This window comes from Acanthopagrus latus, chromosome 6 (assembly GCF_904848185.1).
Source record: "Acanthopagrus latus isolate v.2019 chromosome 6, fAcaLat1.1, whole genome shotgun sequence".
Lineage (NCBI taxonomy): Eukaryota > Metazoa > Chordata > Actinopteri > Spariformes > Sparidae > Acanthopagrus > Acanthopagrus latus.
The window spans coordinates 31,214,919-31,238,618 of NC_051044.1; the positions used below are offsets into that span (position 1 = coordinate 31,214,919).

At 41.2% G+C, this 23,700-nt stretch overlaps 1 protein-coding gene and 1 non-coding gene across 2 annotated transcripts; both read left to right on the forward strand.

Moving 5' to 3' along the window:
• Positions 1-1,980: 1,980 nt before the first annotated feature.
• On the forward strand, positions 1,981-23,525 carry LOC119020872 (casein kinase II subunit alpha). The gene is made up of 13 exons (XM_037100583.1): positions 1,981-2,137; positions 8,234-8,559; positions 8,644-8,755; positions 8,872-8,973; positions 10,862-10,912; positions 11,186-11,245; positions 13,056-13,139; positions 15,948-16,058; positions 16,985-17,086; positions 17,462-17,562; positions 17,816-17,964; positions 18,050-18,139; positions 21,999-23,525. Exons 2-13 carry the CDS (start codon positions 8,459-8,461, stop codon positions 22,115-22,117), a joined length of 1,182 nt encoding a protein of 393 aa, XP_036956478.1. The 5' UTR covers positions 1,981-2,137; positions 8,234-8,458; the 3' UTR covers positions 22,118-23,525.
• LOC119021997 lies at positions 10,946-11,082 on the forward strand. Its single transcript, XR_005075822.1, has one exon. It is a non-coding gene; the product is annotated as a small nucleolar RNA SNORA57 (small nucleolar RNA).
• Positions 23,526-23,700: the final 175 nt, after the last annotated feature.

A 23,700-nucleotide genomic window follows, 5' to 3' on the forward strand; every position in this document is an offset into this window, starting at 1 on the left:
TGCTCCAGCAGACTTCTCCATAGAAGATGGCTGATGCCACCACAGAGTCATAGAAAGAGGTCAGGAGGTCCCCCTGCACTCCAAAGGACCTGAGCTTCCTCAGCAGAAACAGTCTGCTCTGACCTTTCTCATATGTTGCTGCAGTGTGATCAGTCCAGTCCAGTTTATTGTTCAGGTGAACTCCCAGGTATTTGTAGGATGTCACCATCTCAATGTCTGTTCCCTGGATGTTCACCTGTGTGCAGGGTTGTTTGTGCCTGCGGAAATCCACCACCAGCTCTTTGGTTTTCCTGGCGTTGAGCTGGAGGTAATTCCTCCTCAACTGAATTTTAAAATAAATATCTGTAAAAACCAGAACGCAAATATGGTGATGTAACAATCTGGGGAGGAATCTGAATGGAACTGTGGAAGGAAAGTAAAAATAAAACAGCATTATGTTCCAGAAATACTACTGACATATGCCAAATGAACCCCTGACTGGCAAAGCATGATTGCCTCCTGCCAACATTGTCCCTGTATGTTACAATATTCTGAGCATATTACCTGTTTTAATATTTATCATGTATTAATAGTACAGTGTTGTGAATGACTACATTTCCCACTGGTGCAGTTGCTGACAGAGGAGCAGACAGAAGTACAGCGCATACAGTTTTTAAATGTTGGGCGCCTCCTTTTGGACATAGTAAGGACTCCTGATTTTGATAGGCCTACATTAAATTTGTAATAACACACATTTAATCAATCTTTATAGAGAGCTCTTCTTATGGTTCTTTTACTGGTTTATAAATGTCTTAACGGCCTTGCGCCCTCCTACTTATCTGACCTGCTTTTACCATATCAACACTTGTGGACCCTGAGGTCCTCCGGCACTGGCCTTTTATTCATACCAAAACCAAGAACTAAAGCCCACGGTGAGGCGGCATTTGGCCACTATGGCCCCCACTTGTGGAACAGCCTGCTGGAGCGCCTCAGGTCTGCAGAGACTGTTGATATTTTTAAGGGAAGGTTAAAGACACACCTTTTTAATCAGGCTTTTGACTGATATTTTAAATTCTTATTCCGTTCTTATGGGGTATTTTATGTTGTTGCTTCTATCTTGTTTTTTTAAGATGATTTTAATCCTAAATAATTTTTCTATGTTTTATTTATCATCTGTACTATTTTAGTTTATTTATTATCTTTTATATTTGTATCCTTTTAACTGTTCACTCCATGTACTTATCTTTTGTCTGGGTTTTTATCCTATCTTATGTTTTTAGTTTTTAAGGTTTAACTCCAGTGTTTCCCCAGGGTGACCCTCCACACTGGGAGCTGTGTCTGGGCTGCTGCTGCTGGGGGTGCTGTCCTTGGGTCCCTTTGGCCCGGCCAGCTGTTGTCTGTCAGGGTCGGGGGGCCCGGGCGCTGGTGCCCCCTGTGGCACGGCCTGTGACTCCTCCCAGTGTGGTCGGCCCCAAAGGTGGCGCTTCCTCAATCCTCAGTGCCTTGCCATGTCTCCCTATTACCAGTGGTAAGAGTGCACAGGTGTGTGTAGGTGTGCGTGTGCAGGTATGTAGTATGGTGGGTGGGAGGGAGGGGCTTTTTTATTCTTTATTATGTTTCTGTTTTTCTTGTGTAAAGCACTTTGTGCTGCATGTGCATGTATGAAAAGTGCTCTATAAATAAAGTTGATTTAATTTGATTTCATCTTTCTTTTTGATTCCATGGCAGTTTTTAAGGATTTAAAAGAAATATTCTTCAATAAATAGGCCTACTGACCTGATCATCTAGGGAGAAGTTGCAGGTTTTCCTGTTCACTAAAATTACCGTCACTTACCAGCATTTAGTTGCACAGCTTGCTGCTTGTCTTGGGATATACAGAGAAGTCCAAAAATTACGACTGTCACACATTTCTGTTGTTTCTCTGTGTTTCGGGACACTGGAATTGAAATCAGTGATTTACAGGCTTTATAGTTGTCCCTCCACGGCCTCCGTTGCAGTATTCGGGGACGTAAGTGCCAGTGGTCAGCCATATTGTCTCTGATACAGCAGAAATCCCTCATTGGCGTAGATACACCGGCCACGGAGGGAGGCGAGGACCGTTCGCTTGACGAAACTCAGCTTATTGGGAAGCATTTCGGCCGACGAATTGATCCAGGGGGTAAATATCCACTCTGTTTCACTGCGGTTGATAACGCAGAATTACATTTTCTGTGGAAAGTAACGAGTCCTAACGACAGCCGTGCTAAGGTTAGCAAGCTAGCAACTTGGGCCCGCCTGGAGCCGATAAATTACCAGTACCTTCTGCACACACCGAAACCATTAATTAACTGGAAAGCAATTACTTTATTCATCGGAAAATATAGCTAGGGTTAGGGTTGGTTTAACCAATGCCGGAAACAAGTTTGTTGGCACCCTATCCGTCTTCATTTTTAATGCCAATGTAGGTAACGTTATAACGTTAAGATAACGGATGTCGCATAATTTCGAGTGGATTGCAGTAACGTTATTGCAGCAACGTAAACTTAAACGCTTTCTTTGCACCCAGTATTGATGCAAGATGCGGCGCTTCTGTTCAAGTTGGAACAAATTGAATATTTAGCTGACTGAGCTATACAACAGTATGGAGGTACTGATTCTGTCAGTCCGTAGATGGCCTTTCTTCATCTTGCATGATGATGTTTTAGTGAATTATAAGAAATTAGATATCAATTATTAACGTTAAAGCAAACTGTTGAATAAAATTCGCCCTAAGTGAGAGGCATCTGGGCTATGGCCCAAGTAGTCGATATTATCAGGGTATTAATGTGAGGCTAGAAAGCTAGCTAATGTTATATCCAACGTTAGCGGGCGTTAAATGATGTCAGGTTTAAGATGATCGCTGAATTACGTTGGCTAGCTCAAGACTTGAACTAACATTACCAGTCAGAAAAAGGTTGGTCAGGATGGTGGGTCGTCAGTACTCTTACTATTAAGACCCGCAGTTGAGCAATATTAATAAGTAGATGAACATAAGCAGGTAAAGGGACGTTTGCTACGATGTGAGTCGGCTTTAAACGGTAAATGCTAACCGTACTCAGTCGACTGACAAATCGTCAAAAAATGCGCACGCTGCCTAATATATAATGTTTATATAATTTGATGCAGTAAATCACATATTACTTCAAACAACGAAATAACAGATCTATTCGTTTGAACAACAGAACTGAACGTTTAAACCTTCAAGGTAGTTTAAGATTGTTGCAGGACTGTTGTAACGGACTTCATTGGTTCAGCTTGGTGTTACCATTAACTTAATAAATCTGCAACTGAATGTACTCTGTCTAATTTGTTGCAGCACTAGCACTCAATTTTTTTAGGAATGTGCTTCATATACCAGACAGGACAATGAAGATATACAGTGCCTTGCAAAAGTAGGCGGTAGGCATGTGTATCATCACCAGATGCACAAAAAACATCCACCACACCAAACTGTCACTCCAGCAGGAAGATCGACCTGCGAGGTCCCTATTGTTTCACTTTTTCATCCCAAATCATAACTACGTGAACATACCCTAAACTCACCAAACTTGGAATATACATCACACCTGCCAGAAAAATTCATAATAAATTGTTGTCCTCAATTTCCACCATTAGGTGGCGCTATAATCAAGGAAAGTGCGTTTTGGCTTATAACTCACATATACTTTGTCGCACATTCAAAAACTGTATATACAGTGCCTTGCAAAAGGATTCAGCCCCCCTTGAACCTTTCCACATTTTGTCAAGTATTTTATTGGGATTTTATGTGATAGACCAACACAAAGTGGTGCATTTATGACGTGTAAGGAAATTGATACATGGTTTTAATTTTGTTTTTACAAATCAGAAAAGTGTGATGTGCCAAAAAGTATTCACCCCCCTGAGTCAATCCTTTGTAGAACCACCTTTCGCTGCAATAACAGCAGCAGGTCTCTTTGGGTTAGTCTCTACCAGCGATGCACATATAGAGACTGAAATGTTTGCCCATTCTTCCTCGCGAAATAGCTCAAGCTTAGTCTGATGATATTTTTTCATATCCTAACCATGCTTTAAACTTTTCCACAACTTTACCCCTGACCTGTCTGGTGTGTTCTTTGGGCTTCGTGATGCTGTTTGTTCACTAATGTTCTTTAGCAAACCTCTGAGACCTTCACAGCTGTATTTACACTAAGATTTGATTACACACAGGTGGACTCCATTTACTAATTAGGTGACTTCTGAAGGCAGCTGTTTGTGCTGGATTTTATTTAAGAGTATCAGAATAAAGGGGGCTGAAGACTTTTGCACACCACACTTTTATGTTTTTTATTTGTAAAAAAAAAAAAATTAAAGCCATGTATCATTTTCCTTCCACTTCAAAATTATGCACCACTTTGTGTTGGTCCATCACATAAAATCCCAATAAAATACATTAACATTTGTGGTTAAAACGTGACAAATTGTGGAAAAGTTCAAGGGGGGTGTGTACTTTTGCAAGGCACTATAGTATCAGGGTTTTTCCCAGACAATGGAAAGGTGGCGCAGCGCCGCTATACTGCTAGCTCAGCGCCACTATACTAATTTTCAATGTTAGCTGCTTTGTAGTGGGTGAGGATGACGAGCGAGCGTCTGTCTGTACACCCCCCCCCCCCCCGCGATTTTTTTCCCCGGGACCGTGAGCCAGAAATAGAGGTATAGCGACGTCTTTGCTGGTTTAGTAGTAAAACTCTGCTATTAAGTTCAGTGTTAGATAAGCTCTGATGGTAGTTGTTTAAATGAAGATAAGTTTCACATTTAGGTATGTTTTGCCGAGTCAGTCACAGCCACCGCCAGCGGGCAGATAAACATGCAGGTTTGGGTTATCAGCAAACGGGCACACCACGAGAGAGTGTCCCGTAAAATGATCAGGGCAATGGAGAAACAAATGTGCGCCACAGTGAGAGACATCAGAGATGAGGAGTTGGCCGCGAGTGCTGGTCGGCTGGATCGTTTCCTCCGCCGCAACAACTTCACTTGCAGAAGACGTAAAACTATTGCCCAGAAGGATGCCAGAGAATTAACCGAGAGGCTGGAGAAATTTGACATTTTCATCGCGGATTTTTGAGAGGAAGGAATTAAACGACTGTCCCAAATTGCCGCCTGGTCTGTTAAGTGATTGAAACAAATAAACGCTCCGGCTGTTATTTGGTATTTTACGGTAGTCGAACTATGGCTGTACTCAGGCAGTTGCAGTTGTGTGATTGAGTCTGCTAAAAGAAAAGAGAGCAGCTTGCTGCTGTAGTTTCTTATCTTGAATTGATAAGAATTTTTATCTTGAATTATTTAGGGGTTAGGGTTAGGGCTGAAGCCCCCCCAAATAATATGGTGTTTTTAGTATTTATTTATTTATTTTTACAAAAAAGTGCTGACACATTCAATTTAAAGTGGCCAGAATATGAGTTTAAATAAATAATCATATAACCTGTCATTATTCACTTAAATATGATCATAAATCTGTCAGTTTCCCTTCACTTCATAGTGTAGGGTAGAGAGCCCCTTCAGTGTGTCATTATCCAATCCATTTTCACTTGTTCATATAGAGAACGCCCACATCACTGAAAATCCAGTCCGTTTTCCCTGCGACCTTGCTTGCACTCAGTACCTGCAGCGTGTACCTTGAAGCACACAGAGCGACTAGAGCAGCACGAGGAGAAGAAAATGAATGAAGAAGAATGGATATAAGAACGTTTTTCGAGAAAATAAGTATTTATCACTGCTGGTAGTTACAATTAGTTAGCTCCAGCCCCCAGCTAACAGCAGAAAGTCCCATGGAATTAATGAATCAAGTGCTCCCTGTCTGACAAATAAAAACCTATCTCTGCGCCCTTCTCACCTTTTGTTGTTTCGCGGACTAAAGTGTCATTCCAGCTCTAAAAGAACGCTGCTATTTGGCTAGCTAGTTAGTCAGAACTGCATTTTGAAGGCCCTGGTTGCTTATAGAGTTAAGTATGCACTTTTTTTACCATATACTCTTTCCCTCTGGAGCATCAGCTGTGAGAAACACAGTTTATGATGTGCATCCCTACTTATGTAGGGATGCACATCATAAACAGAAGCTGAGCTCATTCACGTATGATTATCTTCAGTGGATACTAATAATAGATATAGCCGCAAGTGGCAATCTGCGGGTTCTAACCTCTTGCGACCCAAACCAGCCGCCCTGACCCTCATCACAGTTAATAACATCGGCCGCCATTTTCCTCAAAGACCTGTGCAACACATACCCATGATAAGCCCCAGATTTCTCCAAATTGGGTTTTCAGCTACATGCTAATGGAATTTGTGTTATACTTTCACGTAGACTTTATTTGAACGTTAAAAAATAAAATTCTACCAATTGATGTGTATTTCAAAGTTTCAATAAGTATTGTAATGTTTAAGTAATCACAGTTCCATTATCATGATAATTTTGGGAGAAATGTGGAGATAATTATGCAAATAGCGGCTTTTGTGGTGCAAGAGGCTTTTTTGTAGAGGACTATCAGGAGGACGTGTATGAAAAATTTCAAGTTAACTATGAGACTGCAGTCTGCCCCGCAGTCACTACCAGCAGCTCTTCAGAGCGGTTTCATTACGATCACCTTAAATGTTACAGCATTTGCTCACTGGAAAAAAAGGTGCGGCTGATTTGACCAAGCAAACGTGAACCATGCCTGGCTTGACCACAATACAGAACTGGACCTGGTGCTGATTTCCCCGCTGTTTCTGAAAACATGTAGCACAGTCTATGCTACCAACACAGCCTTCACACTCTCCTCTTGTCTCTCCTCTTTCTCCAGTGTCGAATATGCACACCGCCCTCTAACGTATTAGATGCGTAGTATGGTCGGTCAGACTGGGGGCTGAAGAAGGAGAGGGGCCACTGACACTTGGGAGGCCGCTTGGGATTGCGAATTCAGATTGAATTTTGGACTCTCTTTTGCGGGGGGGTGGGCATAAAAACGAAAAAAGCAATGTCCTCTTGTTTCGTTTTCAGTTATGTGACAAAACATGCAGTCTTGAAGAAGAAAATTAAAATGCAATTTGGATGATTTATTGCTCATTTTATTTGAGTCAAAAAATGCAGCTGTATTCTGAAACTAGAAAATCATTTCTGATAATCCATTTTAATCTGAATTATGGTACATATTTTCTTCCATGGTAATCTGACTAAGATGTGCATGTAAACGTACTGACTGTCTCCTTTGCCTTCCTGCCCTAATAATCCAACAGACAGTCGATATTTTTCAGGAGTCAGTGGTGATGTTTAAAACAGTGTGTAAGATGAATGCTCAACTGGAACTGGAGCTCATTTGAGAGAGTTATCTCTAGTACTGTCTCAGCTACTCAGTACTAATTGAGCGCTAACAATTAGTCTATAAATTAATTTGTCAATTGAAAGAAAATGATTCATCATCGATTGTTTCATTTTATAAGTAATAATTTCAAGCATTCTCCAGTTGCAGGCTTTCAAACTAAATAATTTGCTGCTATTCATTGTCAATACAACTGACAAAACTTTGGTTTTGGACTGTTGGTTTGACAAATTAAGCAATTTGAAGATGTCACTTTTGGCTTGGGGAAATTGTGATGAGCATTCTGACAATTTTTTGGCATTTTATAATCAGCATATTAATCACAAATGAAAACAATCAACATGAGACACAGGTGAGGGTTAGAGCACAATTTATGAGCTTTGGGCTCAGCACCCTCCTCTACACAGCAGTCTTGTACTGTACCTGTGAAGACATCTACAATGGCTCTTTGGCTTTGGCTCTGAACCCTGTCATCTTGTTGAGTGTGGATTGGCGACACTGCTTACTCAAACGAAGAACGTTGTCTGTGCTAGCTGTAACATGTTTGGCATTGAGATGGCAGCGGAGTCTGGAAGTGCTCTGGTGAATTCTTTCTTGCACAGTTTGCACACAACTGTGCTTTTATCCAGGTTTCCACCCAGTAGTTTTTTTTAAAACTAAAGATTTCAGCCCATCGAACCCAGCAATGACTTCTCATCGGTTTCCATTCCTCGTGTTGTGTGCTGTGCATCAGTATTATGGTTTTGCGGGGAACTCGTTCAACGAGCAATGTTCTGTGCTGTTTGGAGTGCAAATGAATTGCGAATAAATGTGTTATTTTTTCTGTAATTAATTAATTGTAATTAAAGGGATATATATTTCCAGCAAATACTGAACTCAATTTCTCTAATCTTTTAATTCTTTTTTGCCTAATTCTTTATCAGCTATCCCACCGTGCCCCTGGTGGCCCCTTCCCCCGTCCGCTGGCAAAGCCCCTCCCCCCCGACCCTCCCCCCACCCCACCCCAAACCCCTTGTCCTGTTGTGAGCAGCCCCCCTGGTCCCTTACCTTCCCTTCTCTTCCTCCCTCCCTCCTACCTATCCGCCCTGTACTCCAACCATCCTCCGCTGCAGTAGGATCACCACACATCGTCTGCCAAGCTGTCTGACATGTCAGGACCCGTGCCAAGTCGGGCCCGAGTGTACACAGAGGTCAACACTCATCGGCCCAGGGAGTACTGGGACTATGAGTCTCACGTGGTTGAATGGGGGTAAATATCATGTTGACCCTACACAATACATTCACAGCATGATGCTTTACCACTGTTAAACTTGTGGCTTTTTTTCCTCCACAGAAACCAGGATGACTTTCAGTTGGTGCGGAAGCTAGGGCGTGGCAAGTACAGTGAGGTCTTTGAGGCAATCAACATCACCAATAATGAGAAGGTGGTGGTGAAGATTCTCAAGGTACATCTAAACGTAAAGAGACAGAGGCCTGGTTCAGGTGTAGTGGCTCTGATTGAATCATTTATAATAATGCTTTGATATTATCTGACTAACTGTTCCTCATTCTTTCCCTTTAGCCTGTGAAGAAAAAGAAGATCAAGCGTGAGATAAAAATTTTGGAGAATCTGCGTGGAGGTCCTAATATAATCTCCCTTATCGATATTGTGAAAGACCCTGTGGTAAGTTCAGTATATTGACTTGCAAGAACACTTGTTTGTGTTTTCTTGATGGCATTATTTACATTTGATAAAAAACATTGTCAAATATTACTGTACCAATAGCGCGGTGAGCCCACCAGCTGTGCAAGCTTATCAATTTCACTTGGGCTTGGAAAGTATGTGTCTGTAAGTACTTGGTCAGCTATGGCTTAAAGTTGGATAGATGTAGCTTAGCAGTGATACAGCCTTGTATTCCTGTGTTGTGTCAGGACTCTCTCCAAAGAATGGAATAACTGCTTATAAATGACTGTGATGCAGGACTGCAATCATAATCATTTAAAATCTATGTTGTTTTTAATCCTTGAGGTTCCCTCTTAGACTTTAAAAAAAAAAACCCAGCCCTCTCTTCCGTGTCAAAATCCATTTATACGCTACTGGAGTGTTTCTTCAGTAGTTATTATGACAGTGAGAAAATGAAGGGGCCAAAGAAAGTACAGTTCCTAGCCAACGGTGCTTTTCACACTGCACTTCATGGAGTCATCCTGTTTGTCTTCATAGTTAATGTTAAATGACGTTTGTTTGGACTAATTTAATAAATGACAATTAAATGCACGGATGTGGAAAAAGAGAAAACATATTTTAGGAGTGGGTAAAAAATCAATTCACATAAGAATCACAATTCTTATCTCCCACAAATCCAAATCTACGTCAGAAATGTATTTTCTAAATGATAAGTATTGACATGATGTTGAAGGGAAAAAAGGCAGAACTAAACTGCAAAGATAAATTAAAAAGCTGCAGATTGTTTATCTTCATTTCTAGTTGTTTCATATTGTGTTTCAGCATGTTAAGGACCGCAATTGATGGTTTACCACACTCTAAACCGGAGCAAAGACTGAAATTAGTGCTAAATCCATAATCGACTCTGAATAGAAAGTCAATCTTGGATTGAGCTAGACATCCAAAAATGAAAATCATATCAAATTGAGAGACTGGCAAAAATTCACACCTGTATTAACTAGGGATGTATCTATACCGGCATCGGGTATTGGGCTGATACTGCGCTCATATAGTTGTACTTGCAAAAATGATGATTATAACAATAATTAAAATACTCATGTCAATAATAATAATAACAAAAAATATTAATAATAAATAATTATTAATTGGAGGTTCAAAAAATTCTCAAACATTTGTTGTTGTAGCTTCTCAAATGTGTGTTTTTGCTTTGTAATCTTAATATCTTTGGGAATTGAACATACAAAGGTCGCTGTGGACCCTTAACTGTTGTAGCTAGAGTTGTGAATCTTCACTGGCCTCTTGATTTGATTTGATTACAATTTAGCTATCAATACAGATCAACCCTCGCAGCAATCAGCAATCCTTACCTCTAGTTGTAGTCCTTCAGTTGCCTGCTTCTACCATTGAAATTGAAGATCCTTGGAAGAGCCCTGTTTCAGTGAGAGCCTTTTGCCAGGTATTTCAGCTAGCAACAAATGGTAGATTTGGTAACCAGTTGACATACTAAATGGATGTGTATGCTGACAATTGATAAATCACAGGGCATTCTGAAAGTAAAACATAATTTTTGCTTTTCTCTGTTTACTTACAACTTACAATTGAGATAGAAAATGATGTCCATGAGGACTGGGAATTACCGTAGTGTAATTTGATTTGACACCTGTTTACTGTCCCCATGTTGGCTGGGTTTCCTTGCTTTCTCATGTTCAGGAAATGAATGGACAGTTGTAGTCTTGACCCTGTTGTTGCTCACAGTGTAGCTGTCTGGTTAGTTGGCACAGAGTTTGCATTACTGCTATGGCTTGTTGTCACTGTGTCTGTCAAATATTGTTCTTTGAGACTGCAATATATACACAACCTTAATGTTATGTTTTTTTTTTTTTTGCAGTCCCGGACACCTGCCTTGGTCTTTGAACATGTTAACAACACAGACTTTAAGGTAGGAACTGAACCATTACTGTGTTTATGGAACCCTCCTTTCTTGGCATGCTTGTTGTTTTCCTGTACACGTGCGTGTATGTGATGGAGGAATATTAAAGTCCAGTGCTATGTCTTCGGTACCAGAAAATCAACCATGTTCTGGTTCTATCCTCAATCACTGGCACATTCCCACAGGTCAATGTGAGTGATGTTACTGTTCCATGAATGTGTGCTGTCTGTTTACTGAAAGACACAAACATAAGAAGCCTAATGACTTTGTTGTCGCATACAGCAACTGTACCAGACCCTGACAGACTATGACATCCGGTTCTACATGTATGAGATCCTCAAGGTGAGCCCTGCCTGGTTCAGCCACATCTCTTATCATTATCTGTAACCTCTTGAGTAGGGATGTATACAGAGGACTGGTACTTTTTGGTACTGGCTCCTATTTGGGTCAGTACCAGGGTACCGTTAAGATTCTGGACAAACAGTACTGTTATCTGTACTACTTTTTTTTTGATGATTTTTCTTTTTTTTATCGGTTTGTGATGTGGATGGTTTTTGAACGTCTACCCAACTGTACTGACTACAAACTTAACAACAAAATCTGACTCTACGTCACTGAAACAAAACCAGTACCCCTGCCACGATGCTGCAGTCTTTAGCGTAAGCTGGGCTGCTAACTTTACTTGCTTTGTTGTAGCAATCAAACACGCCGCTCTCTTTTAGCTTCATACTATGCACACGCTCCAAGTGTTTGGTGATGTTGCTTACCCTGAATTTCTACTGGATACTGTCCGCTGTGTTACAGCTCCGATCTGGTTTTGCTCCACCGTCCGCCATCCGGTAACCCCCAATGGTTTTATTTTGAGTCCCCCATGGTGCAGTACGGTAGATAGCTGGCGTTGCGAGGCATAGGAGTTTCCACGATAATCACACAATCGCTCACGTCCGCAGTTATAGGTATGTGTTATAAAACAACAACAGGAAGTGTTCCTGACTGAAGGCTTTTTTTTAGATTTGTGTGCTGGTGTCAACACACAGTGTTTTTAATTTGAAAAGTAACCGGATGTTATGTTATTATCCCGGTGCTGACTTCCTGCCTGCTCGGTGCTAAATTCAGCTGAATTGCTGTGTTGTGCTCCGGCATCTGCCAGATACAGAAGTAATGGTTATCTGTTCTGGAGTATTTGTAATTGCATAGCTTCTGTTCTGTTGAAGCTTTATTATTACCTTGTGGTAATAAAAAGAAGGTTGAATCTTTGAACAGCTTGTAAAGTTTTTATTTTTATTACACAAAATTTCATGTCGGTACCGATAAGGAGTATCGGCATTGGTATCGGTATCGATAAGAGCTGTCCCAAATGATTATTTTTCATGTTGACATAAATCACTGCGACGGTCGGCCCTCTGGACCGAGACGTCAGTGAACTTTCCCCCAGAAAACAGCCTCCATCCCCGCGAGTGACAGAGTCAGGCAGTGACCAGTTTACTGATGGCGATTATGTAGTTATGTAATTTAGCACTAAAAACATAACTCTTACACTTTCCAGGATGTTTAGGGGGCTGGGTTCTTTATCACTATACATTATAAATGGTCCACAGGTTTAGATTTACAGGGGGGGACACCTGGGAAACACACCGACCTCATCATCATGACTTGTACTGTCACGTCTCTTTAGGAGCCGCAGCTCAGCTTTCTGTGTGAATTACATGGTGGTTCGTCTTTACTCCAGCGGTGCTTCGCTCTGTGTGAACGATCAACAGCGGAGAATTGACGAACCACCGCTGTGGTATTAATGCAGCGTCTCTGTGTGAGAGGAACTATTCTCAGCCTCTGGGGGTCCTACCACTTTCTGTTTGGGATGACGCGTCATCCCAGCCTTATATCGATAAAATCCTAACGATATACATCCCTACTCTAGAGTGAACCACTAAGTCCTCAAACATAAGAAAGATATCCTTGTTTTTTGTCATCTGTCTTTTTTCCTAAGTTTTGGGGCACTCATACAGTGCCAAGCCTCTGTTTAGGTCATTAAATATTGTGTGTGTTGTCTAGCAGGCAGTGTCATCTTTTAATCTGTTGCTGTTTTGGAATTCCCGGGAACAAAAAAAAATGGGACCATTAGATAACAAAGTCTGTTTCCTCTTGTCTGTAGGCCCTGGACTACTGCCACAGCATGGGAATCATGCATAGAGATGTGAAGCCACATAATGTGATGATTGATCATGAACACCGCAAGGTGGGTTAATTTTAGCATCTTTTTGATGTCTTAATCTGTAGACAAAAATGCTAGTTTAAATCACATTTTAGGCATTTTAATCTTAAAGTCAATAAAAAATAATTTAGTCAGCTTCAGTCATAAATGTTTTCTCTATTTAAACTCATTTAGTTAGGCTAATAAGCCCCTGCATAATCACCAATGTTTTTCAGACATGGCAGACGGTTTGATCAGGTTGTTGTACTTAGCTGATTACTATTCCTACCTGCTTAAGATCTAAGAAGTCATACACGGCGCACGATGCGTCATCTTAGAAACGACACTTTGACTAGATAGTACGTACAAAATAATTTTCTTTTGCAAGAAAAGTGAAAACCAAGCATGATTACAAGCTGCTTGTCCAAATATATCAATAAATAAACTCTCAAGCCATAAACATTAAAGGTGAAAATATATCTCAGCTCCACATGCTACTACAATATGTTTCACTCAAAAAACAGGGCAGTACATGATATGGAAATTAATTTGTCTGACCCAAACTTTAACATGTCCCCGACAAGTTATAACATTAATTGTAAAGCCCTGCATGTTCCACTCACACGCTTGGAAGCTAGCAACCTGCATTATAAGGCAGTGAACGTTGGCTTCTTTCCAAAGAATTTGCCTCTGTTTACTGCGCTGATTCATTTTTGCAGAATGATAAACAAAGTGTGTCCATAGGTTTCTTCCATTTTGCTGACCAAAGCCATCACGTTGCTGTCACTAACTTCTTGGTTTCAGATAACATCACATGGCACTCTGGGAGTCTGAATATGTAGGTCAATGACTGGGATGCATTGATTTGTATTTTTTTTGACAGACTAGACACACAATTGCCCACTGACTGGCTCATCAACACTCAAGGGCAGCTGTAGATGTGCCATTGTTTTTCAGAATTTTAGTTTTAATTTTAATTAAGAAAATTTATTATTTTTGTCAAGGCAAACCCTGACACGCTAACACAGGGGTGGGCAATTAATTTTAATCAGGGGCCGCATGAGAAACCTGAATTGTGTCAGAGGGCCACCAACTTTCTTTCATTGTAAAATGCTCAAATTAAATATTTTGAATAGCTGGTACTGATAATCAGAAGAATAAAGCACTCTGTAAATATTTATATTAGGTTATGTGAAATTGTGCTGTATTGGTTAAATAAGAAAAACAATTATTGAACCAGTGCAATTTATTTTTAACTTGTTAATCTCCACAAACAATAACTTGTAATGTTTTCCACCTCATGTTACCTCTTCAGTGAGAATAATCCAGTCTGTTCTGGGCTTGAACAAGGGCATTGAAATCTGGCGGAATGTCTGAAGTGGCTATGCGAAGGACAGCTGAGAGGTGGTCATCAGTCATAGAGGATCTGTGTTTGGATTTGTTGAACTTCATAACTGAGAATGTCTGTTCACAATGATAGGTAGATCCAAAGAGGACTAGGATCCTCTGAGCATGCCTCCTCAGGTGTGGAAAGTTCTCCTCTTTGAGGGCGGAGTAAAAGTCCAGCAGTGAGACTGACTTGAAGTGATCTGCCAGAAGTGTGTCAGACTGCAGATCAATGAGTTCCATCTGAACTTCACTTGGTGCATCATCCACACTGCAGTTGAAGGGAGAAGAAACATCGCAGCTCTCATCCAAAGCCAGAGAAAAAAAGTCAAAGTCGGCCGCTCTGTTCTTCAGCTGAAGCTCTAAGTTTCCCGCGATGTCCTCAATCCGCCTCGTTACAGTGCGTCGGGAGAGTGAAACGTTCTCAAACGCGCCCTTTTTCTCTGGGCACATCAGCGCAGCAGAGTCCAATAAACACTCCTTAATAAACTCTCCGTCGGAAAACGCCTTACTTTTTCTGGCGATTTTGTGAGAAATGACATAACTTGTCCTGATGGCTGCATCTCTGGGAGTGTGAAGTTTAGTGAAAAATCCTTGTTGGGTTTGTAGTTTTGCAAGCAATGCATCAGACTCCCTTGCATGCTCTTCACCAGACAGATTTCTGTATTTATCTTCATGCTTGGTCGTGTAGTGGCGATTCAAATTATATTCTTTAAACACAGCAACCTGTGTACCACAGACTAAGCACACTGCTTTACCTTAAATTTCTGTAAAGAAATATTTGGCAGTCCATGTCTTGTTGAAAATACGGCATTCGTTATCAACTTTTCTTTTCTTGGGGTGTGCCGACATCTTGAGGGTAACCTGGCGAACAGCATCGCCTTCACTCACTTACGTGTATACGCGAGTGAAGGTGCCACGTCTACGACGTGCATACGTAGTGATGTAACGCTTTTCAAAATAAAATTTCAAAATAAAAGTTAAAAAAAATTTTTGTTTAATTTATGGTGTGTATGATTGGCCTCACGCGGGCCGGACAGGGACGTACAAAGGGCCGGATGTGGCCCGCGGGCCGTAATTTGCCCAGGTCTGCGCTAACAGGACCATGTCTTGAAAACAAGTACATTTCTCTAGTTTAAAAAAGGGCCTTTAAATTTTCTTGTGATTTTTATGTCTGTCCCTTTGTAAAGGGATACATGTAAACTCAATTTTAGGTGGGAGGCACACCTTCCCTTTTGGTTTTATTAGATGCAACTATTAACCAAGTTTGATCATCATGTTGTTGTTTAGCTTTTTGTTCATTAGTTCAATCTGTACTGCTGCTCTGTTTCCCCATTTTGTGCTTGGATAAGAAATGTATTTCAATAATACATGACAAGTAAATGTCCCTTAACTTTGCTGGGTTGAACACTAATACACACACTTACTGTTTGTTGTTGCTAACTGCTTTATGTTCTTATTGTGTAGCTGCGCCTTATTGACTGGGGTCTGGCTGAGTTCTATCACCCTGGACAAGAATACAATGTCAGAGTTGCCTCCCGCTACTTTAAAGGGCCCGAGCTGCTGGTGGACTATCAGGTACACTTGTGAACTTGAATCTTTCAGGTGGATATAGCATGTTTAAAGTATCTGATGGGTTTAAGTGGAGGTCTCTCTGGGATGCCCTTTGCTTTGCATTGTTCTTTATTACCCGTTGCTATGTTAACAACACCAACTTTAAGGTAGAAACTGAACCATTTCTTTGCTGTGTAAAACTAGTTATGTAAGACTATGTAACCCTCCTTTCTTGGCATGCTCGTTGTGTTCCTGTACACGTGTGTGTGTATGTGATGGAGGAATATTAAAGTCCAGTACTATGTCTTCGGTGTCAGATTGCGCTTTAACACAAATACTTATAAAGAAATACTCTCGCCAAAATGCAACCTAGGCTTTTTTAGTGAATGTACCCAAGTCAAACCTTTGCATAAAAGCATAGTTACGACGAAAGAGGCACTTTTAAGATTTAACGTATTTTTGTTTTCTGGTCAAACTCCATAAAAATAATATAATATAATTCGTAATTATGCTTTTACACAAAGTTTTGACTCGGGTACATTCACAAAAAAGCCTAGGTTGCATTTTGGCGAGAGTTTTGCTTTAATGCCATTAATGTTTTGATGCCAATTAGCTCAGTACGTACATTATGACCCTTGATCCGCTCCGTAGTTTGTGAAATAGTTTTGTTAAATATTTTAATTGATTGACAGCCCAAATGATATTATTACACAGTCTTATTATGACGGTAGATGATGGTAGTCATGGTAAAATGTGCAATATGCAACAGACAGCCCGATGTTGGGGAAATTGTGGATATGTTCAATCGCATGTGTAGTACCTCATCTATTGAGTCCTTAGTATTATCAGAATGACTCTTGCAATTGACAGGTTGTGCATCTCAGGGAAATTAGATTTCTCTGCTTTCATCCTATCTGTGTTACTTCTCAGACTTTGTGTGTGTGTTTCAGATGTATGACTACAGTCTGGATATGTGGAGCCTGGGCTGTATGTTGGCAAGTATGATCTTCAGGAAGGAGCCCTTCTTCCACGGCCATGACAACTATGACCAGGTAAACACAAATCAGGGTTGCTTGATAGGACTGAATTATACCACTGGCCACCGTCAGCCCCTCAACCTTCATGGTTATGTCTTTGGACACATTGTAGCTACTTTACTGTAAAGTAGTTGTCTTCATTGGTAGAGCTACATGAAGGGCAGGCTATAACTAGCTCTTTTTTTCTTCCATGCTTGATGTGGTTAATGTTGTCTTCAAACAGTAGTGACATGTATAGACTGGCACTTCTAGCCACAGATCTTGTGAGAATGATGACAACACAGGATTTCCTGTAACTGACTTGTCTAGTATTAATGAAGGTTTGAGTCTGGAAGAGTTCAAGGCTCTGGGACAGAACTGACCAACTGTTCCTTGTTTGTTGTCCTCTAGTTGGTGAGAATAGCCAAGGTTCTGGGGACTGAAGACCTCTATGACTACATAGACAAGTACAATATTGAGCTGGAACCTCGCTTCAACGACATTCTGGGGAGGTGAGTCACATGATGGTGATGCTGTCTTGGCTGTACAGATGTAGATTGGATGAGAAGGAATGCTTATCGTCAACATCAAACCTCAAAAAGGTCCAAATGAGTTCAAATTCAACAGCTGGAGCTCATCTGCGTTTGATGTGCACATCATGGCACGATGTCTATTGATGTCATTATCACAACTGTCTGTGTCCTCTTACATGAGTCTAAATAGACATCGGAATTCAGTGTGTATTATTTTGTTTTTTGCCTTCAGGCACTCTCGTAAGCGGTGGGAGCGGTTTGTCCACAGTGAGAACCAGCACCTGGTCAGCCCTGAGGCTCTTGACTTCCTTGACAAGCTGCTGCGCTATGACCACCAGGCCCGGCTGACAGCCCGCGAGGCCATGGATCACCCTTACTTCTGTAAGCCCTCAGCCAGTGTTGTTTTATAAGAATCACGATCAGTTATTACAAAATAAGTTATTTCTGTATTTTGTTGTGGCTACAGTCCCCATTGTGAAAGATCAGTCTCGTGCGGCTGGATCAGCTAACCTGCCCAGTGGGAACACAGCTGTTAGCACAGCCAACATGATCACTGGTAAGCACACATGCACCTGACATTAAGATATTCTACTGCCCTGCAATACACATGAAACAGTTATGAACATCAATGTGTGCTGGGGACAAGCAGGAGGCAAAAGTGTGCAAAAAGTCTTTCCTTCAGCACATATGTTAACCAATGTTCAGGTAGAGTGTGACACAGTGCAAAGATCTGCAGCGACCGTTTGCCATCTGTTTTATTTCCTCCACGTGCTACAACTGAATCTAGCAAGAAAACACTGATTATTTTTATTGACCTATTACTAATATCTGATGTAAATAATCTCATCTCGATAAAAGGTTAAATATGCATCCGGTGCTTGTCAACCCCTCTGATCTTCCTGCCCCTCTCTCCACGGCTTTCTACTTGTGTGATGTCTGTCCAAGGTGTCGCACAAAATTTGAGTCTCAAAAATTTGGAAATTACAACAACTTGATCAACTTGAAGTTTTCAAGTGCAACAGTTATACCCCCTACACATTGGAAAGGGAACCCACTAACATCAGGCATTTGCATTCTACGGAGCCCTGGAGGTGACATGGATGTTTTTTTCTCATGAGTGTAACTCACTATCTCGTACGTGCCAGTTACTATCTTGCATGCGCGTCTTGGTATCTCGCGCGTGCAACATATTAATTCATGTGCATTTTGATGTAATTAAACACTGCAGTTGGTTAAATGCAGACTTATTATCATGGATCGAGACCATCTCAGAATTTTAATTGATTAATTAATAGATAAAAGTTAAAAAAGTGTCTTATTGTTATTGTGTAACAGTAAGAGGTACATGTAACAGGTATTTTGATGATCCATGATGAGTGTCCAGGTGTTTTAATAGCTATTATGCTAGCCATGATGATGGAGGAGTTGTCAAGATAATAGTAGTTTTGACAAAAACAAAATCTAGATCGGGGGGGGGGCACTAGAGCGCGCATCGTGGACTAGACGTGTTTAGGTGAAGCTCCACTCTGATAAACCAAGTCTTTCATAAAAACACCTTTTTCTGACCAAAGACAGTGTATGATCAAGCTTGTAAAACTCGCATGGAATGTCGACGAAAGATGCCACCAAAAAAGCAAATTACTAATAAACCCGAAGAAGAAACACGGAATCTAATGAAGGTAACCTGCTAATGGAACTAACAGCTAGCCCCACGCAAGAAAGTGCAGCTATTCTCTCTGCTATAGACGGGATGAGTAACAAAATGGTTGGTATTCAGTTCACTGGAAGCGTGTTTGCAAGCCAGCCAAGCTACACTGACAGAACATGCCTGTCGTCTCTCTGTGGTGGAGGTAGTGGCCAGTGATCATGACAGCAGGTTAGCCACACTCGAGCTACAGGCTAAACACCTAGGGGATGCTAATAAGGCCTTGCAAGTCAAAATTTGTGGACCTCGAGGCACCCTCCAGACGCCAAAACATCAAGATAATAGGCCTGCCTGAAAATGCTGAGTCTAGTTGCCGGTTGAATTTGTGGCCAGCTTTATTGAAAATCTGTTGGGGAAAGAACATTCTCCAAAGCACATAGATGTTGGCCATGCACACAGACTGGGTGGACAGGCTGCTAACGGCGCTAACCGACCCCGTGTCCTAATAGCCAGGATACACAACTACCGTACTACTGTAATTCATGTAACAACAGATCAGGTCAAATTTTGGACAGAAATGTTGTGGTGTGAGGGGACCTATCTTGGAGTTCTTGAAACTGTAGTTAACCCCCCTAAAGAGTATCTATCTTGACATAATTGATGTACTCAAGTGGACATTCAACTCTGACATTATGTTAAGCCTCTTTGTGTGTATCTTGTTTTTACACACCTGTGTCAAATTTCTTATTCTTATTTATTTATTTTTTCATTATTAATATATGTATGTGTTTGTCTGTTGCTTCAATTGTTAAGAAAATTGACAACAAAAATATTTTGGAAAAAAAAGATAATAGTCTGGTTATAATTAATTTATGAAATAACATTGCAGCAGTGACAACTGGCAATCAGGACAAATGATTAACAATATATAGATTCATAGATGCAAAGTGTTCAGGCAAGTGTTCGTGCTCAGGCACGATGCTATGATCTGTGTTGAAGTTAAGGGAGCAGGCTTGTTATTACTCTTCTATCCATCTTTGTCAAGCAGGGCTTGAAACACTGGTCAGCTGATGCCGAGTTTGACAGAGAAACTTTACTGAAACATGTTAAGGGGCGTTCAGACCAAACACGATAGACGCGAATACAATCACTTGAGACACTTGTATTGTGCCGTTTGATCACTTTGGACTATTCGCACTTGTCGCTCTTGACACTCGGGGTAAAAAAAAGATAACGCGCTTGCCCTCTCATTTTTGAACCGGTATTTCTCAACCCACTCTCTTTCTACGTCGATCATGGCTGATATCACCAGTGCGCACTGAAATGCCTGAAAGCCACCCGCCATCATGTCTTGGTTCATGAAGTCCTCCGGAGACACACGGAGCTGGGGGAATTTCACTGTCTCCTCCAGGAGCTCCGTCTGGATGATGACCGGTTCCAGCGGTACCTCAGGCTGACCGGAGCCCAGTTTGAGGACCTGTTAGCTCGGGTCGGTGCCCACACACAGCTACAATTAGCTTCTCCTCCATGTTGGTCTGAATGTAAACAATCGTATGTGAGGGAAGTGACGTCATTGGCTTGAACTCGTCGCTGATTGGATGTCGCGGTGCAATGCTGCCTGAAAAGTCTGATATTTTCAACTTTATTCGTGTCGCTTCAAACGCTTCATTCGCGCCGCGTCTCGCCGCGCTAGACGCTCCATTTGCACCGCCGCTGCCTGAATCGCGTGTTAGTGCGCCATTTACATTGATTTTCAATGTAGAGTTGCCGCTCAGTTTGCATTTATCGAGTTTGGTCTGAACGGGTTAACATTGTCACTGGCTTCTGTGGCCCAAATAACTGAGCCCTGTCAGCGTCTGATTGGTACTGCTACTGTGCAGCTCTCAACAGATGAGAAAGAAATGAGCTGTCTATCTCTGCAGCAACTTCTGTTGTCAGTGCCAGAAAAAACAATGTCTACTTCTGAATGTCAGTGACTAATATGTCATTTTAAATGATTTTTAATGTTTTGTGGATGTAGTTGCATGAAGACTATGATCTGTTGCTTTCTACTATTCCCGTATTTTTTCCTGAGTCTCTTCTCCTAGAAATGGGAAAGGAGACAACTGCCTATTTTTCAGCTGGTTTACCTGGTTTAACAACACACATACACACGTTTTATTGTAAATGTGGTATAAGAGACAAAGATTTTGCAACCATTTGACAAGTTCACACATAATATTTATTCTAAAAACTTATGGAGATCTTGGATTTTTACAACTAAGTCTGTAAGTCAGTCCATAGGTTATTGGCAAAAACTGAATGGCAACCATAGGGATGGGCCATATCATGGTTAACTGTCAATACACCAGAGAGCTCTTACTAATGAAATACGTTATATTGTGGGATATTTGTATTGACATTAGCAAACACTATGATAGACTATTGTTTTATTTCTACCCATACTCCGATCTGCAGTTTCTCCAACACTTGAGTTGTTTTTTCTTTCTGGTTTCTAGCTTTCTAGCTTTTTTTTTTTTTTTTTTTTTTTTTAGTGAAGCCACACAAAATAGTAACAGTGATGCTTTGTTTTTACTGAAAGTGAGATGTGATTGATGTTGTACTTTAAGTTGCATTCAGGGAGTTGACAGCCTATCTGAAATTCTACATTTTATTCTGAATGTATCAAATGTATTGATTTTTAGCGGTCCTAGCACCCACAGACTCTTTGCAGATATCCATTTGTCTGATGTTGGTTTTCTTATTGTCTCTGTGACCTGTCCTGCCTCAGGTATCTCTGCCTTGCCAGCCTCCACTGCCCTGGGTCCTCTCACTGGCTCGCCGGTCTTGTCTGCTGCCACCAACGCCCTGAGCACCCCGGTGCCCACTGCTGCCGGTGCCCCGCAGTGACACCCCACCCAAATACACACTCTCCTGCCCTGAACCCCAATCTCTCCCACCTCTACCACCACCCAGCCTGAGGGGGGAGAGACTAGACAGGTGCCACTCTGGCAGCCCTCATCACATTCAATCAGTGTGACCACGCCTCACAAACCTCCTGGCCGGAGGATGTTGTCTTCTAAGAAAGGAAAGATGTTTTTTTGGTTCCTTTTCCACCTTGAATGAATGTGTTAACCTGACATCTGAAATGAATGTTCTGTGTAAGTTGAAATAATAGGTATTCACTTCATTTTCCTAAAAGCCGTAGTGAATACAAAGGGGTGTGTGTTTGATTCTGAAAGTGAGTGTCATCCATGGCCCCCCACCCCCTGTGAGTTAGTATGGATGGTGAAGGCAGTGGTCAATCAGTACATCAGCAGAAGGCAAAAGAAAGATGTCGGCCATGAAGACCCAAAGGAGCACATCCTGTATAGTTTACTACTGCAGCATCATCTAAGACGAGATCTACTGAGAACATGTGATTTACCTCCCCAGATGAGTCTGAACACCCTCCAGATCACAGCATTTTGGAAGTGTTTGGTGCTGTTCTGTGCTCCAGGTGTATGTGAACACAATGACACTTCAACACTTTCTTTGCCTGAGTAGTTTTATCTTGCCTTTCTTACCAAACCAGATCACCAGTCTTCTTTTGATATCCGACTCCCCGTCATGTTATCTGTTAATTTGTTTTGTAATGAAATGTTCCGGACTGCTGGAAAAGGTTAATCTCCGTCAAGTGGTTCGATCAGCTCTAGTGTTGTACTATGATCTCTTAAGAAGCCAGGTATGGTTAATTCAGGTTCTCAAAGAAATGGTTTCTCAAATGTGCTGCTTTAAATTTCCTTGAATTACTTCAAGTGGCTTTTCTTGAATTACTTCAAGACATAACCAAAGTTTACTCAGTTGGTTGGAAGAGGAGACTGACCAAGCCTAGTTTTGTTTTGTGGGAGTTACTCATGGAGATGCAAGTTGACAGTGTGGGTTCTAGGGAATATGATTACACAATATGCAACACAATAATCATCTGCAGTTGACTTAAGTGCTGTTAGTGTTGGAGGAAAGTACACTTCTGTTGTGTAGTGACATCGGTGAGCTATGTGAGGGAAGTATTGAAGGTGAAATGTTGAATAGCACTTGAAGAGTTTTCCCCAGTGTATTAGTGCCAGAGTGTAAGTTTTAGACCATGCTGTACATATGCATCTTTTTTCTTTTTTTTTCATTTCAAAACCAGAAAATGCAAATAAATCAGAACATGTATACATTGACCGGAAAACGGAGCAGTTTGAGTCCCTACATCACTGTATATATTTTTATGTCCTTATGTAGAAGACTAGTATTTGAAAGTTTGTGTAAATAAACACGTTTTATTTATCAGGTACATCTGACTGATTTATGTCTGTCATGGTCATATAGACCACTCTCCTCACATCCACAAAATGCAAACTTGATTCCCCCAAGTAGTTCATCATTTGATCACATCGAGGATACAGTCTTCTATGTCTCTTCACATGATTTCTGACACCAGATGTATATTGAGAGTTATCAGATGCTGT